This window comes from Cydia splendana, chromosome 14 (genome assembly GCF_910591565.1).
Source record: "Cydia splendana chromosome 14, ilCydSple1.2, whole genome shotgun sequence".
Classification (NCBI taxonomy): Eukaryota; Metazoa; Arthropoda; class Insecta; order Lepidoptera; family Tortricidae; genus Cydia; species Cydia splendana.
Genome location: NC_085973.1, coordinates 419946 through 434514, shown reverse-complemented (window position 1 = coordinate 434514; position 14569 = coordinate 419946). Strand labels below are relative to the sequence as shown.

At 37.3% G+C, this 14569-nt stretch overlaps 1 protein-coding gene across 1 annotated transcript; it reads right to left on the bottom strand.

Moving 5' to 3' along the window:
* Positions 1-973: 973 nt before the first annotated feature.
* Positions 974-2901, bottom strand: LOC134796933 (uncharacterized). Its single transcript, XM_063769127.1, has 2 exons — positions 2754-2901; positions 974-2154 (listed from the first exon to the last, which is right to left on the bottom strand). Exons 1-2 carry the CDS (start codon positions 2899-2901, stop codon positions 974-976), a joined length of 1329 nt encoding a protein of 442 aa, XP_063625197.1.
* Positions 2902-14569: the final 11668 nt, after the last annotated feature.

Sequence of the window (14569 nt, the reverse complement as noted above, 5' to 3'; positions counted from 1 at the left end):
TAATTATCGTGGCCTTGTAGGTTAAGGAACTTGCACCGTTCCAGTTCCTTCGTGTACAACCATCCGTACTCGATAGCCGGGCATGCGGAGACTAGTAGGCCGGTGAGTTTTGCTAGCTGTCTAATCTTGCAACGTTTAATTTTTAAAAACAGTTCTAACTCAGATTTTATGCGCGCTCGTTTTTCAGAAGGTAAGCTAAGTCGCAAACGACGCGAGTCGATAATCATTCCTAGGAATTTGCACGACGTCATAGGCGTAAGCATACTTTTCTCTTGATTGATAATAAAGCCTAATGAAGTCAATAATTGTGCTGTTAATTTTATGTTTTCTAGACATTGTTCGTAACTTTGACCAAAAAGTAACCAATCATCGAGATACAGGGTAGAGAGGAGGCCTGCGGAACGTAGTAGTTTTACAATAGGTTTTGTGATTTTTGTAAAAATATAAGGCGCAGTGTTGAGGCCGAACGGTAAAACGTTGAACTCGTACATTTTATTTTCATAGATAAAACGTAGGTATTTTCTTGATTCCTCGTGAATTTTTATTAAAAAATACGCATCTTTCAAGTCGAGCGTAGCCATAAAGCAATCCGGAGTTAAAAGCTTAACAGCTGTTCGCAAATCCTCGAGCTTGAAATGGTCAGTTTTAATAAATGTATTTAACTGTTTTAGATTGAGTATAAAACGCATTTTTCCGTTCGGCTTCGGCACAAGAAAAATACTGGACACAAATTGGCCGTCACAAGGATTACACTCGGATATAGCACCTATTTGCAAGAGATTATTAATGGCATCTACAAAATGTGACTTCTCTACATCAGAATATTCTGGCAGTGAGGGCAAAGAATGTTGAACAACAGTACTTGAGAAATTGATTTTATAGCCCGCTATCCATGAAAGTATGGTGCGGTCATTAGTAATAAGCGCCCACTGTTTATAAAATAGTGATAAACGGCCGGCGTACTTAACTGTTTCTAGTAGTAGTGACGCGGCGGGGGCTGGTGCGCGTACGACGGCCTGTAGTAGCGCGCGGGCGGCGCCGGGGGGAGCTGGGGCGGCGGCGCGCGGAAAGCAGGCGCGCGACCCCTCGGAGTCGGAACCGACGGCGGCGGGCCCGGCGGCGGCCTGCGCGGCGCTGGGCCTCGGCGGTTTAAAGGACTGGACACACTGGATTTCACCCTCCTGTATTGCGCTACGGGTTGCTTAGGAACATGAGCTTTTATCTCTCCGCCGGATTTAATCATGGCTTTCGCTGATTTAAGCGTTTCCGTCAAGTTTTCGCCAAATAGGCAAGTGTCTATCTTGGTATTCACCAGATGGTCTTTGAGATCTTTTTTCAATGAGAAAAGTATAAAATTGCGTCTGGTTACGCTGTCTGCGTATTGTAAATCGCACAAAATACGACCGAGGTCTATAAGTTTTTGTAACAGGTCGTTATTTTTCTCTTTCGAATTTAATTGCGATGTAATTATTTCGCTAAGGCAAGATATTGCGCAAGCCATTTCCTTTTGCTTGGACTCGATGCCTTTGTCTCGTTTAGCAAAATTTTCTGAGATGGCAGCTTTGATCTCAGGGTTTAACTTTGGCGCGCCTATTTTCACGCAATTAGCAGGTATTAGGTATTTACTAAGGAGGTCTTTACGGATTTCTTTAGTTATACCTTCTATGGCTACATGTGTAAAACGGGTAGCTATTTCTGCACGTACCTCTTTGCCATATATTGTGGCCGACGAGGGGTCATCTCCCAGAATTTGTAATACATCATCGTCCAAATCGATTATGTCAGCGACCTTATTATCATCGGCATGCTCAACAGTGGCCGTGCTTGTGCCTGGTATGGCTATGGCGCTTGCGCCGGCTATGGCGCTGGAGCTGGTGCCGGCTATGGCGTTGGAGCTCGTGCCGGGTACGGCGTTGTCGCTTGTATTTGTCACGGCCTGTGTGTTGGTCTGTATAGCGCTTTGCTGAGCCTCAGTAGGCTTTATCAAATTTCCAACAGAATTCTGAGGTTCCTCTATAGGACTATTATTGGCCTCAATAGGGTCTCCGTGATACTCAGCGCCATTATATTGGTCATTCTGACTGTATGGACCGTAGTTCAGTTCATAATCCGGGTATTCCGGAAACCAATCATCTGGTCGTAAAACCGGTGATGCTGAGAACAAAAGCAATACCTACTTAGTTTGCTTTCATATTCATATACTTGATTTAAAACTTTTTTAAAAACAAATTATGAACCTCTTCACGACTACAATTAAGGCAAACTGTACTGGTATATTATAAATATATAAACTATTACCTAAGTACTATAATTAAGTAAGTAAGTAGGTACCTACAAAATCTATGACTTTATTTTTTACTCATAAAACTCAAAAATATTATTACTTATTAATATTCTAATCATCTGAACTGAACCAGATAACGCATGTTATCCCTTCTTAAAGTTAGGTAACAATTCCCAATGAATTGTACGCCAACCGTCATACCATGCGTCGACTTAGCCCCAACGGCTAATCGGAGTGCATTGATGTATGTACAAGTATGAACTCGTATTGTGGTTTTATACAGTCAATATCTTAATTTTTTAATAGATCAGACATTTAGTTAGGTAGCAGTCCCCAATGAACTGAACGCCAACCGATGCAATTTGTACTTCGATTTATCCCCAATGGATAAATCTGAGTGCACATATACCTAGGTTTAATAACCTTGGTCGTTTTAAAATTTGCACAAGCGAAAATTAAAAAGACTTACCTGTTTCTTGTGGTATAAATTCCTCATTGGAACCACTGTGTGACGAATCACTTTCACTATGTCGTATTTTACGTTTTAATTTTCGAACTTTATGCAGTAGATGATCAATGTCGTCTTCGTATTTCTTAACACGTTTACGTTTCGGCATTTTGCGAGACTCCACGAACAAGAAACTTATTTAATTTAAGAAGTGACTTGAGTGGTCGAGCACTAGAAAGCGTATGAAAGGACGGAGCGCTGGCGGTCAGGAGGTGGATTCTAGGCATACCCACTTATTAAAAAATAAAAAATTAAAAAATAACTCCAAACTAAGTGCAGAGTGGTGACACCTACCGGCGTAACTACATGTATATATATCTTCAGTTACTAATCTCGAGGACGAGGCGCGAAGTATAATTTAAAACAAGAACCAAATACTTATTATCAGAATATAGGCCTTCCTTCTTCTCTTAAAGTATGCGCCTCTTAGTTTCAATGTGCGCTGCAAGCATCCACATATAAACGCATTTCCTTTGAAGTCAACAGTATCTGTAATGTAAAGTATCACAAAGAGTTAGCTAAGAGCTTTTGCCGCAAGACCTTTCCAACTTGTCCCCACATAGAGGCCATATTTTGCATTTTCTCATCAACAAAGCTACTTACGTCCACCCACTACTCTTTGAGTTCCAAAGGATGTAAACACATATTACTGTATTTTGCTCAAACTCTCCCAATGTAAAATAGCCGGAGCTGAAAAAAGGCGATATGATACGAAATCCAATTTTGTATCCGTTACAACCGCATAAAGTTTTAATTTAAAAATCCTATTTGAATTTACAGGCGCCTGCAAAAATGGTTGGAGCAATCTCGTGTGTTTGTTTGCTATTTTTTTGTGGCAGGCGTTATCACCCGTATAGTTGCCAATGGTGCGGCTTCGGGTTTTGTGCGTTTTATTTTAGATCTCTTGGTGGTTCAACAGTATCTGTTAAAGTTTAAATATTAGTTTTTGTTGGTTCATTTGTAATACGAATCGAGATGTAGTTCTTTATTTATCTTATTGCTCCTTCCCTGAGGGTTATCCTAAAGACAATACACATGCATAAACTGATGGAACGAGCGATTGGCCCGCTGAAGTCGGAAGCGGAATCGTTTTCAGTATTGCGATTTTATTGGATACTTGCATTTGTGGAGCTCCGTAATTCCGTATAAGCGTATTTCGCTTAAGTAGGTACCTATCTCGGTTTAGGAATAAAAACTTTCCGGGCTTTTCTGTTGATCTGATGAATAAATGTTATTGAATATACGAATTGAACGAAAAATTAGTTTACATTATGACTATACGGGAGATAAAATAACGTTATAATGGTACTTCTAATTAGCAAATCACTTATAAAGAAAATACTAAGTGAGACTTTTGAGCTATTTAGATTTTTGAAGTGAAAACTTCTTTAGCGGCGCTGAGCACTTTTTGAGGTGGGGAAAAAATGATAAACTCGATTCAGACGCGTAACGTAACGGTGACGTCATGTGTCACGGACAATGTTATTCACAAAAGAACTTTAGTCATAACGTATCATAATCAGGTCAATTATTTAAAACTGGACTTTTATATTAAGCAATAAAGCTCAATGTTCTAATCTTGTACGGGCTGAAATACGAGGATCTCACAGTTACATAACTTTATATCACTCCAATATAATTCAATAAAGCTACATCTTGATGAAATCGCTTATAAAAGTGAACTCTAGTACTGGTGAATAAAACTCAAAATATCATGACCAAATATATTTAGATGCGAGGTCTGCAAGGTAACTTTACAGTTTCTATTCGAATTTTAAACGCTACAATTTTAAGCTCACTGGCCAGCAATTTCGGAACTAAAGTTTTTCAATAGAAAGGAGGATGGGTCAATTATACATAGTGCTGCAGTCATTTTGGACTAGTCATTGAGTTTTCACTTCTGCCGGCACTCCCGGAGTGCAATCCGTTGTTTTTTTTTATTTAAAGCGTATTTTTTTTTAGGAATTATCTGGTCTAGATACCAGATAATTCCTATAAAAATTTACGCTATATTATATTGGCATTAAAATTGGTAAAAATGTTGCGTGTAAAACTAATGAGGAAAGAAAAGTCCTGGTTCTTGTGTTTGTTTGTTCTTTTAACGAGAAAACAGCGGTATTTTCCCCGTCCCAACCTTTCAAAATTCCAAATCAGCAAAAAAACATTTACCTTTCCAAAACATTTAAATATATTCTACAACTTTAATAAGGAACCAAACTTCCTCTTGATTAATATTTATTGCCAGTCGCTCTGTAATCCAATTGTGCCCACCGATCCAATCCAACTTCCCAAGAAAGAGAGCCAAGTCATTTGAGTGGTACATTAGGCCAACAGAAGTCAGTGAACAGTCCATTACCGCCGAACTTGGCTTACGTTTTTGAATAATACATTTTTTTGAACAGCCGCTTTGCATTCGTCAATAATTCATTTATGGTAATGCGGGTGCGAACGGGGATTTGGCATGTGTTTGTGTATCTATATTATCTGGAGGATTTATGCAAGATAATGTGAATGCGATGATGATGTAAAAATGATTATTATAAACCATTTGATTCTTGTGAATAAAGATCACATAGTGTGTGGGTAAAGGTAACTAAGGTCCCTTTCTTAAATAAGTATAATTAAGGAGCAGGCTCCAATTTCACCACGGTGACAAGCGCGACAATTGTAAAACATCACTGTTGCTGACGTCACAGGCATCCATGGGCTACGGTTACCGCTTACCATCGGGCGGGCCGTATTCCTGTTTGCCACCATCATTGTTTTATTAAATTAACTTTATTATATCGGAAAAAAACAGATATTTCTCTTGCTAAGTTTATGACAATTGTCACAAGAAACACTACAATTGTCACGAAATTCCGACATATAACTCATTACCTGTCAAGAATTACCTACAATTCTTCTAAATCTTGACAATTGTCAGAAACTACGCAAAAGAAATATCTGTTTTTTTCTGATATAATAAAGTTTTTTTTTAATAATACAATGATGGTGGCAAACAGCAATACGGCCCGCCCGATGGTAAGCGGTAACCGTAGCCCATGGATGCCTGTGACGTCAGCAACAGTGATTTTACAATTGTCGCACCTGTCACCGTGGTGAAATTGGGGCCTGGATCATCGACCTTTAAATACAAGTACAGTCAGTATCGATAGTAGCGTATAAAACACCATACCTAAATATAATTTGGTTATTTTTTTTACAATTTACTTACTTTGACGCCAGCAATAATTTATTGAAATAATATTTTAATTTAATTTATTCAATTACAGTAGTAGTTTGTGTTACAAGTGATCAAAATGATATATTTCCGTCAAGGGCGTACATTGAATCCTGAATGAAGCGATGGATTCTACAACTCACTACGTTCGGGATTCTAAAATAGAATCCTGAGCGTAATGAGGGATTCAAGTGTTAACGCCCAAGACGAAATAATTTGGATACCGTGTGACACATACTGCTTTTCACATCAACTATGAGGAAATTGTTATGTTCCAAAATATGTAAGAAAAAATCGTGTCCTAGAACAGAAAAGTACAACTTTGATCCCTCCTAGCAGGGAAGAAAAGTGCCACTTTGATCCCTCCTAGCGGGGAAGAAAAAGCCCTTTTTCGGGTGCGCCAAAGTTCATATAAAATTGCAAATCCGATTATTGAAACTCCGAAAATGTATCTCATACAATTTTACATCCTAATGATCATTATACATTTTCATTTTAAACAATACTCATTGGAACTTCGAATTTATTATATTCATAATGTCATTCTACATAAATATCTCTATTACTAAAATGTATGCATTATTATTACTCGACATATCGATTTCGACATATTTGATTTTATTTATAGCAGCATGCACCTGCAATAGTAAATTCTAAATAAGAAAAAAATAAACAGAAAAGTAGGTCAAGTCAGGTTAAAATCCTGCCAGAAAGGTGGGTTAGGTTAGGTTAGAACTGCGACCCTCACAGAACCGAAATGCTGCCAGAAAGGTGGGTTAGGTTCGGTTAGAACTGAAGAAATTCTTACAAATAACATTATGGGCACAGATACATTCTCAGTGACAACATTATGAGTAAAAAAAAACGGAATATGTATCGTTATGAATAATGTAGGTAGTAGCACAAAAAACTATTCAAAAAATATATGAGTAACAATTTTCGGAGAAATGAAGATTATGACTACAAAGCGGTATTATTAGAAATATTCGGATAATAAATTGTATATGAGCCAATATGGACCCCCCTTTTTCGAACAGGTGATATGAAAAATAAATTGGGTTTGAAATAGCTTTCTTAATAAATATTTACAAAATAAAACAATTGACAATACAAAAGTTCTAAGAACAATCAGGTATGGATATAAATCAATTAGGTACATAATACAATTACTAAAATGTCAACAAGTAATCAATAATGAATTGATTCTCTGTGTCAGGATTCAAATTTGGTTAATCTTAGAGCTTTACATGGCGACCCTGCCGCTATAATTGATTCTTACCTCACTGAAACAAATGCCAAGTTACTGTAACTTGGTATAGGCCTAATCTCGTAAAACTTGCGGACAAATTTAAATCTTGCCAAACCTAAAGCATTCCCAATTGCAAACATCGAGAAAGACAAACTGAATACAAGATTTCTTTTCAGTGGTTCAGGCTAAGGCCTCTCTCAATAAAGTTTGGATTGTTGGAACTTTTGCTTCCTAGCTCTCGGTCGTACAAACAGCAACATTCCTTAACTGTACATCGGTGGACATTTTACAAAAGGCATAAGGTCCACCGATGTACAGTTAGCAGTGTGGGCGATGGTACCTCGTAGCCTCGTACCCCTGATACTGGTGCAAATATATTGCGGACGGTATTTCCAATGTATAATGTAATGACAGTAATCTATCTTCAAACCAAGGATTTAGAAAACCTGATTTATTTGTAGAGTACAAAAAATAAGTATCTAAAATTCTTTATTACATGAAAATGCATTAAAAGTATGTACAAGTATATGTAAGTATATTATAGTGTAAAATATAGTCGCCGCAATTGGCAAAATACAGCAGATGGCATTGGCCGAATTCGTTTTGTAGTATTTTTTATCGTCTACTTTAGCCAATCAGTATTTAGCACTACCTACTTTATGCATTTTAGTATTCTCTTGCGTTGAGCTTACTAATCTTACTATACTCCGAAAATATAGAAAATAAAGCGAGGCTCAGACTAGAAAGAACTTGCATGCAATTTACGTTACATTACCGACTACTAAGGTAAGCTGCATTCTAATGTTTGATCAGGTACCATAATGTAATGAAAATTGCATGCAAGCTCTTGCTAGTCTAAACCTCGCTTAGTGTTTAACGTTCAAAGATTGCTTAGTCCTACTAATCTAGGTTAATCTGCATAGAACAGCAACAACAAAACAGCAAGCATTCTCGGAATGCTGTTGGTTAAACAGCATTCTGAGAATGCTAGCAGGCAGAATCGATTGTCTGTAAATAACTGCTACTTGATACAGGCATGCAGTAATAAATAAATACATGTACCTATAGTTATAGTTATAGTTATAGTTATTAAGGATAGTTATGTATAGTTCTAACACTTAGATAAGATTATTTATTTTACTAACACAATGATCCTCGATGGTCTAAAAATAAAAAAAATATCCTTTAGTACCGTTTGGTAACCAAAATTTCGTAACCAGCTGCAGAATGGGAATCAAGATTCCCCGTTTGTAGCCGGTTACGTATTGGGCCAGCGTGTTACCGTTACCGTCTGGTAACTAGCTACAAAACAGGAATCTAAAATTCCCTGTATGTAGCCAGTTACGAATTGGGCCAGAGTGGTACCGTTTGGTAAATAAGTTTTGTACCTGGCTAAAAAATGGGAATCCAAAATTACCTGTTTGTAGCCGGTTACGTATTGGGCTTGCATGGTATCGTTTCGTAACTAAATTTTGTAACTGGCTACAAAATGGGAATCCAAAATTACCTGTTTGTAGCCGGTTACGTATGGGGCCAGAGTTACAGATCGGATTTTATTCTACCAAATCGAGGCTAGAACGGTGAACATACGAAAGCACTTCAGACTTATTGTCATTGCATACGTTTATTTTAAGTTTTAATGATAATTTCTCGCTGACTGTACATTTTAAAATCTGTGAATGCCAATAATTGTCACCGCTTAAAAAGTTAGAGATAGTTTCCCAAGAACATTTTCGAGTGACAGCAAGCTGCCTTTACTGCCCCATTTCAACTTTCCACCCTGTATACAACTTAATGAGCCACCTTGTATGACCTCGACTAGTACGTTGAACTCCCATTTTGTAACCAGTTACAACGCGGCATATTTTTGCCCGTTTGGAAGCTGGTTACCAACCGTGGCTACGAATCGGTAATTAAAAAGTCCCATTTTGTAACCAGTTACAAACCGGGATTTATTTTTCCTGTTTCGTAGCCGGTTACTAAACGTGGTTACAAATCGGTAACGGAAAAGTCCCAATATGAAGCCAGTTACGAATTGGTATTTCTTTCCCGTTTCGAAGCTGGTTACCAATTTTTAGTTACCAAACGGTACTAAAGGGAATTTATTATTATTATAGCAGCCCACAGCATAGTATCATAGAAATTAAAGATGGACTACTTCATATTATTCTTTTACTTTGGTATTATTCCAACACGCGTATCATGCCGAGACTTTAATTCCGTTTCATGAAATTTATGCGCGTATTTTTCCCTTCGTGATGTAATTTTTTGCATCGAAATAGATTATTCTGTTAGATAGATAGATAGATAGATAAAACGTTTATTTGGATGCTGCAAAAACACACAATTTACAAATAGGTGCATTACAAACAGAACAAAACTAAAAATATGTACAGAGTTTAATTAACAATAAAAAAAATACTTAAACACGAAAAGATGGATTTACTTGCTGTACACTGTGTGCATTGCAGCAAAAACAAAAGGGTTCCGACTCAGCTATACGCTTCGCTCTTTTGAGCAAAGCACTGATATTCTGCCGGAACCCAGATCACGTTACAGTTGGGTAAATATGATGGTAAAAAAGTGTGTAGTTAAATGGTGTTAAAATGTTCCGAAATAAAAATACATAAATAAAACAGAAATAAGAATATTTAGTGGCCATAAAATAAAATAAAAGTGAGTAAGTGCATAGGGTTTGGTTCTAGTTCTCCTGGAAATCCTCCGAATTACCGATTAGATCCTGAAATCCGCAACCAAAAAGCCATATGGTATCCCTGTTTTTTGTTTTTCAAGCAGTATCTTTTTAAACTGGTGTTTAAAAGTTAGTTTATTTTTGAGCTTTCTTACAGGTGGAGGGATATCATTCCAGCATTTGGTCGCGAGATATCGGAAACAACCGGTAAATGCAATCGTTCTATGAGGGTACATTTCTAAGAGACAACGCCGAGTTGACCTAGTGCCATGACGGTTGTGAAATGTTGAAAAATTAATTTTGGAAAAGAGATATTCCGGAGTTTTATTGTTTAAGACGCCAAAGAGGAGACATGCAAGATGTAGATGTCGCCGAGAAGACATATTAAGCATGGACGATTTGTTCAAATACGGGGTAATGTGGCTTCTAGGGGGTATTGAGTAACAAAATCTGTAACACGCATTTTGTACTCTTTGTATTAAGCGACGAGTTTTATGTTGCAGGCGTGGTCCATAAACTATATCACCATAATTCAATTTTGAAAGAATCAGCGATTCACATAAAGTAATGCGGACGTTCTCACTCAAAAGATTTCGGATCTGGTATAAAACCTTTAGGCGAAAGAAACATGACCTCACCAGTTCACCTACGTGTTTCTCAAACCTCAACTGACTATCAAGCACTACGCCTAAGTTTCTAGCCTCTTCTACGCGATCGATTGCAGAGCCTCTGATGCTTAATTGAGGATCACAGTCCAGAATACGAGTAATCTGTGTTTTGGTGCCCATAATCATGTACTTCGTTTTAAGAGGATTTAATAACAAACAGTTTCTTTCAGCCCAGGATGATATGTTTTCGAGGTCTTCTTTAATTTTAAAGATTGAATTGGCAAAGTCATTACAGCGATCTGAGTAATACAATTGAACGTCATCTGCGTATAAATGATATTTGCAGTGCTTGATAACATTAGTTATATCGGCGCTATAAATTATGAACAATAAAGGACCAAGTATCGAGCCTTGAGGGACACCACGAGTTACCGGTCTAGCATCAGATACCAAAAAAGTGCCCTCTTCTTTACATATTTTGACTGACTGAGTACGCCCATCGAGGTAACTTTTGAACCACGACAGTGACTTTGTATCTACGCCATAATATTTTAATTTTGAAAGCATTAAATCAATATTTATGCAGTCGAAAGCACGAGAAAAATCCAATAGCACTAAACAAGTCCCTTTCCCTGAGTCTTGTTCTGTAGTAATATTATCCACAACGTCTGTCAAGGCAGTCACAGTCCCCATACCTTTGCGAAAACCTGACTGTAATTGAGGCAGAATATTGTTACCCTCTACATATTTATATAACTGGTCATAAACGGCTTTTTCCAGTATCTTTGAGAGGAAAGGCAATATACTTATAGGTCTAAGGTCATTGAGTTCTCGAGCGTTATCCATTTTAGGTATAGGTGTAACTAAGGCAGATTTCCACAAAGCAGGCACCTCGCCTGTCAGTATAGACCGATTAATGATTGCCGTAATCACTTGCAAGGTGCGCGGAAGGGTGAGTAGCACCATATCTCGACTAATTGCATCTACACCAACTGAATTGGTAGTAATGGACCGTATATATTTCCCTACTTCGTTCTCATTCACTGGTTCCAAGTTAAACAAAGTATGACCATAGCGCCGAGTTTCAAAGAATAACTGGGTGTAAAACGCAACCTTGTCATTCCCAGGAACATTTAGAAAATTGTCATTGATCACATTTGGGTCATTGAAATTACAAGGAAGACTATTATCTCGACTGTTAAAATCTGTCAAAACAGTTTTTTTAAGGTTTTTCCAGAGTGACTTGGAATTTTTGTAATAAGAATTGATATGGTGATTGTAATAGGCTTGTTTTTCATTAAATATACTTTGAGTTACAAGTTTCTTTAATTCACTATAGCATTGCTTATGGATTTCCGATTTAGACTTACGGTATGCAAAGTGAGCCTCATTACGCTTTTCTATCATGATTTTGATAGTGTCAGTGATCCACGGTAAATTGGTGTTAGGCCTGATTGTGATAGATTTATTAGGAGCATATATGTCAAATAAAGTCAATAATAACAAATTAAAAGTCTCAACCATGCCTTCTACGGAATCAATTTTTAACACTATTTCCCAGTTTATGGTCTGTAGATCCCTATCAAACTTCGCCATGTCAATGTTCTTAATTGGCCTATAAGTAATTGTTTTCGGCACTATCTTGGGTCGTTTTATTGGCAAGGTAATTGTTACCATAGCATGACCGAGAGAACCAGTTATGTTAGAGACGCATACATCGGTCACAGGCGCGTTGGTACAAATAACATCGAGGAGCGTCTCGTTGTCCACAGAAAAGTGAGTAGGTACCGTTACCACCTGCTCCAACCCTAAGTAGCTAAGAAAGCACGTTAACTTTGAAGTATTACTGTTCATTGTATCTAGCACATTAATATTAAAATCCCCAAGTAAAACAACAAAGTCGTGCTTAGAGAAGAATGTTACAGATTCGGTAAGGGCATCAAAAAATGTGTCAACGTTAATCCAGTTAGGACGATAAGCTGTACCTATTATATAACTGCGGCGGTTAAGAGAAACAGATAGCCAGAGTTGTTCTATATTTGCAACAGGGTGGGTAGATCGGCGCGCGCGCACGGTAGTTTTAACATAAAAACCTACCCCGCCACCGCGGCCACCGCGCATCGAAGTGGGTCGCGGAGCGTTTATAAATTTATATCCGGGGACACGCGGTGCGCGTTGTTCTTGTCCCTGCCTGATCCACGTCTCGCAAATTGCAACTATATCAGCATCAAAATTACTCATCGCAACTAGAAAATCGTCATGTCCTGTTGCCAACGAACCCGGGTTATAAAGAGCTAATTTAAGCAATTTAGTTTTAGACTCGATCACGGGACAAAACATAGTTTTGAGTATATGCACACATGCATACACTCAACAAGATGCAAAGTATTGCAATGGCGTCACAACCCGGTTTCGTTGCATATTTGAAAGAAAATAATGTGGTGAAATGTTTTGTTTTGAGGTTATATGTGTGTTTCGTTGAGTGAAAAGTGTTTATAAGTGTAACGTACAAATAAATTACATGCAAATGTATATATAAGACTATCATATTTGTTGTTGTTGCAATGCACGCCAGCGAAAAGCAAAGTAAAAGATTACAGAACCAACAAAAATAGTATGCACGGACTTGTGGACTAAGGATAAAAAGTACAGAAAACAACAGTTTTGTGACTACTTCAATTGATCCGGCTTTTACTTTTAAAACATCGTGAGAACCTAAAAGATATTTATGACTGAGAACAAACATCAAGAGAGCCAAAAACACGAATTAAGTCCATTTCTGTCCTTATACGATGCCTCGGAGAATCTGTACCCGGCCGTTGGCGTTGGCCGTTGGCGCTGTTGTGGTTCAATGGCCGCATGTTTACTTGATTGACGGAGAAGAGAAGGTGAATGTTTTGTATTGTATTTGTTTAATCTTTACGTCTGTTGTGGAAAATTAATAAAAAGGTTCTCGGAAATTTCAGAAAAAAATCACTTGGAGCAAAGAAAACGTTAGTTTTTGAAATGTACAATTTCAAGCCCATACAAAAGTATGAGAAGTTTCCGAAATTTTTCCATGGGGAAATTCGCAATTTTGGAAATTTACTGACGGCATATCGGAGAGACTGAAATTGTGCGGTGTCTTATATTTTGATAATTGTATTCTCAGAAAATGTTACTGTTATATTCCTTTATTACATATTGAATTTATATAAGTTATAAATAAATAAATATTTTGAGGATTCATAAAAAAACTCTGAAAATACACTGTGCATTCATAAATTTCACGCCCAAACGGTTGAAGGGCAGATAAGTGAAACATAAGGTCAGATAACGAAATGTTTAGGTAACGCTTTTCACAGTTATTCTACTCGTTTGAATGCTTCAATAACTAGCTTTATTTTTCTACGCTATTTTATTCAGTATTTTTATGTATGTAAGAATGTGAAAGTGCAAATACATAAAACGAGTAGGTACTTTTATAACTATAACGAGGCAATTTCATTTAATACACGCCTGCAAACGTCAGTTTCAGTTTACTCTAAATTTGAATAGGTTCAAATAATTAAAAAAAAAACTCCCAAATTAAGCGGGATTGGTGTACTGGCTAAATTGGTCTAGTTCAATTCTCAGGGTACTTTTGATATAGGTATACTCATACATCAAAGGAATCACCTTTTAGATTTTCGGAATAACCTATGATACTCGTATACAGGGTGATCAATCCAAATGGGACTCTCGATATCTGTTCTTAGGAACCATGGCTTCGATTTTAATAATGTGACATGCACATGACTTACCCTTAAAACTACTCTCTATAGCTAACAAGGCAGTGGCCATTATGTACCACGTAGCACCATTTTTAACGGGCAGTGGGCATATAAAAACCACCGGGGTTTTTTAATTGAATTAATGATAATAAAAATAAAATAAAAAATAAAACAAGAAATTAATTTTCTTTTAACGCTATTAGCAACCCGAATCAGTAATCAAAAGTAAAAAATGCGTCAGGCCGTTTAAGGG

What these genes read in the sequence shown, in the direction of transcription:
- LOC134796933 (XM_063769127.1), bottom strand. Translation starts at nt 2,901, where the DNA reads ATGCCGAAACGTAAACGTGTTAAGAAATACGAAGACGACATTGATCAT. An exon ending in ATTTATACCACAAGAAACAG is followed by an intron (nt 2,155 to 2,753) that starts GTAAGTCTTTTT and finishes TTTTGTTCTCAG; the next exon opens with CATCACCGGTTTTACGACCA.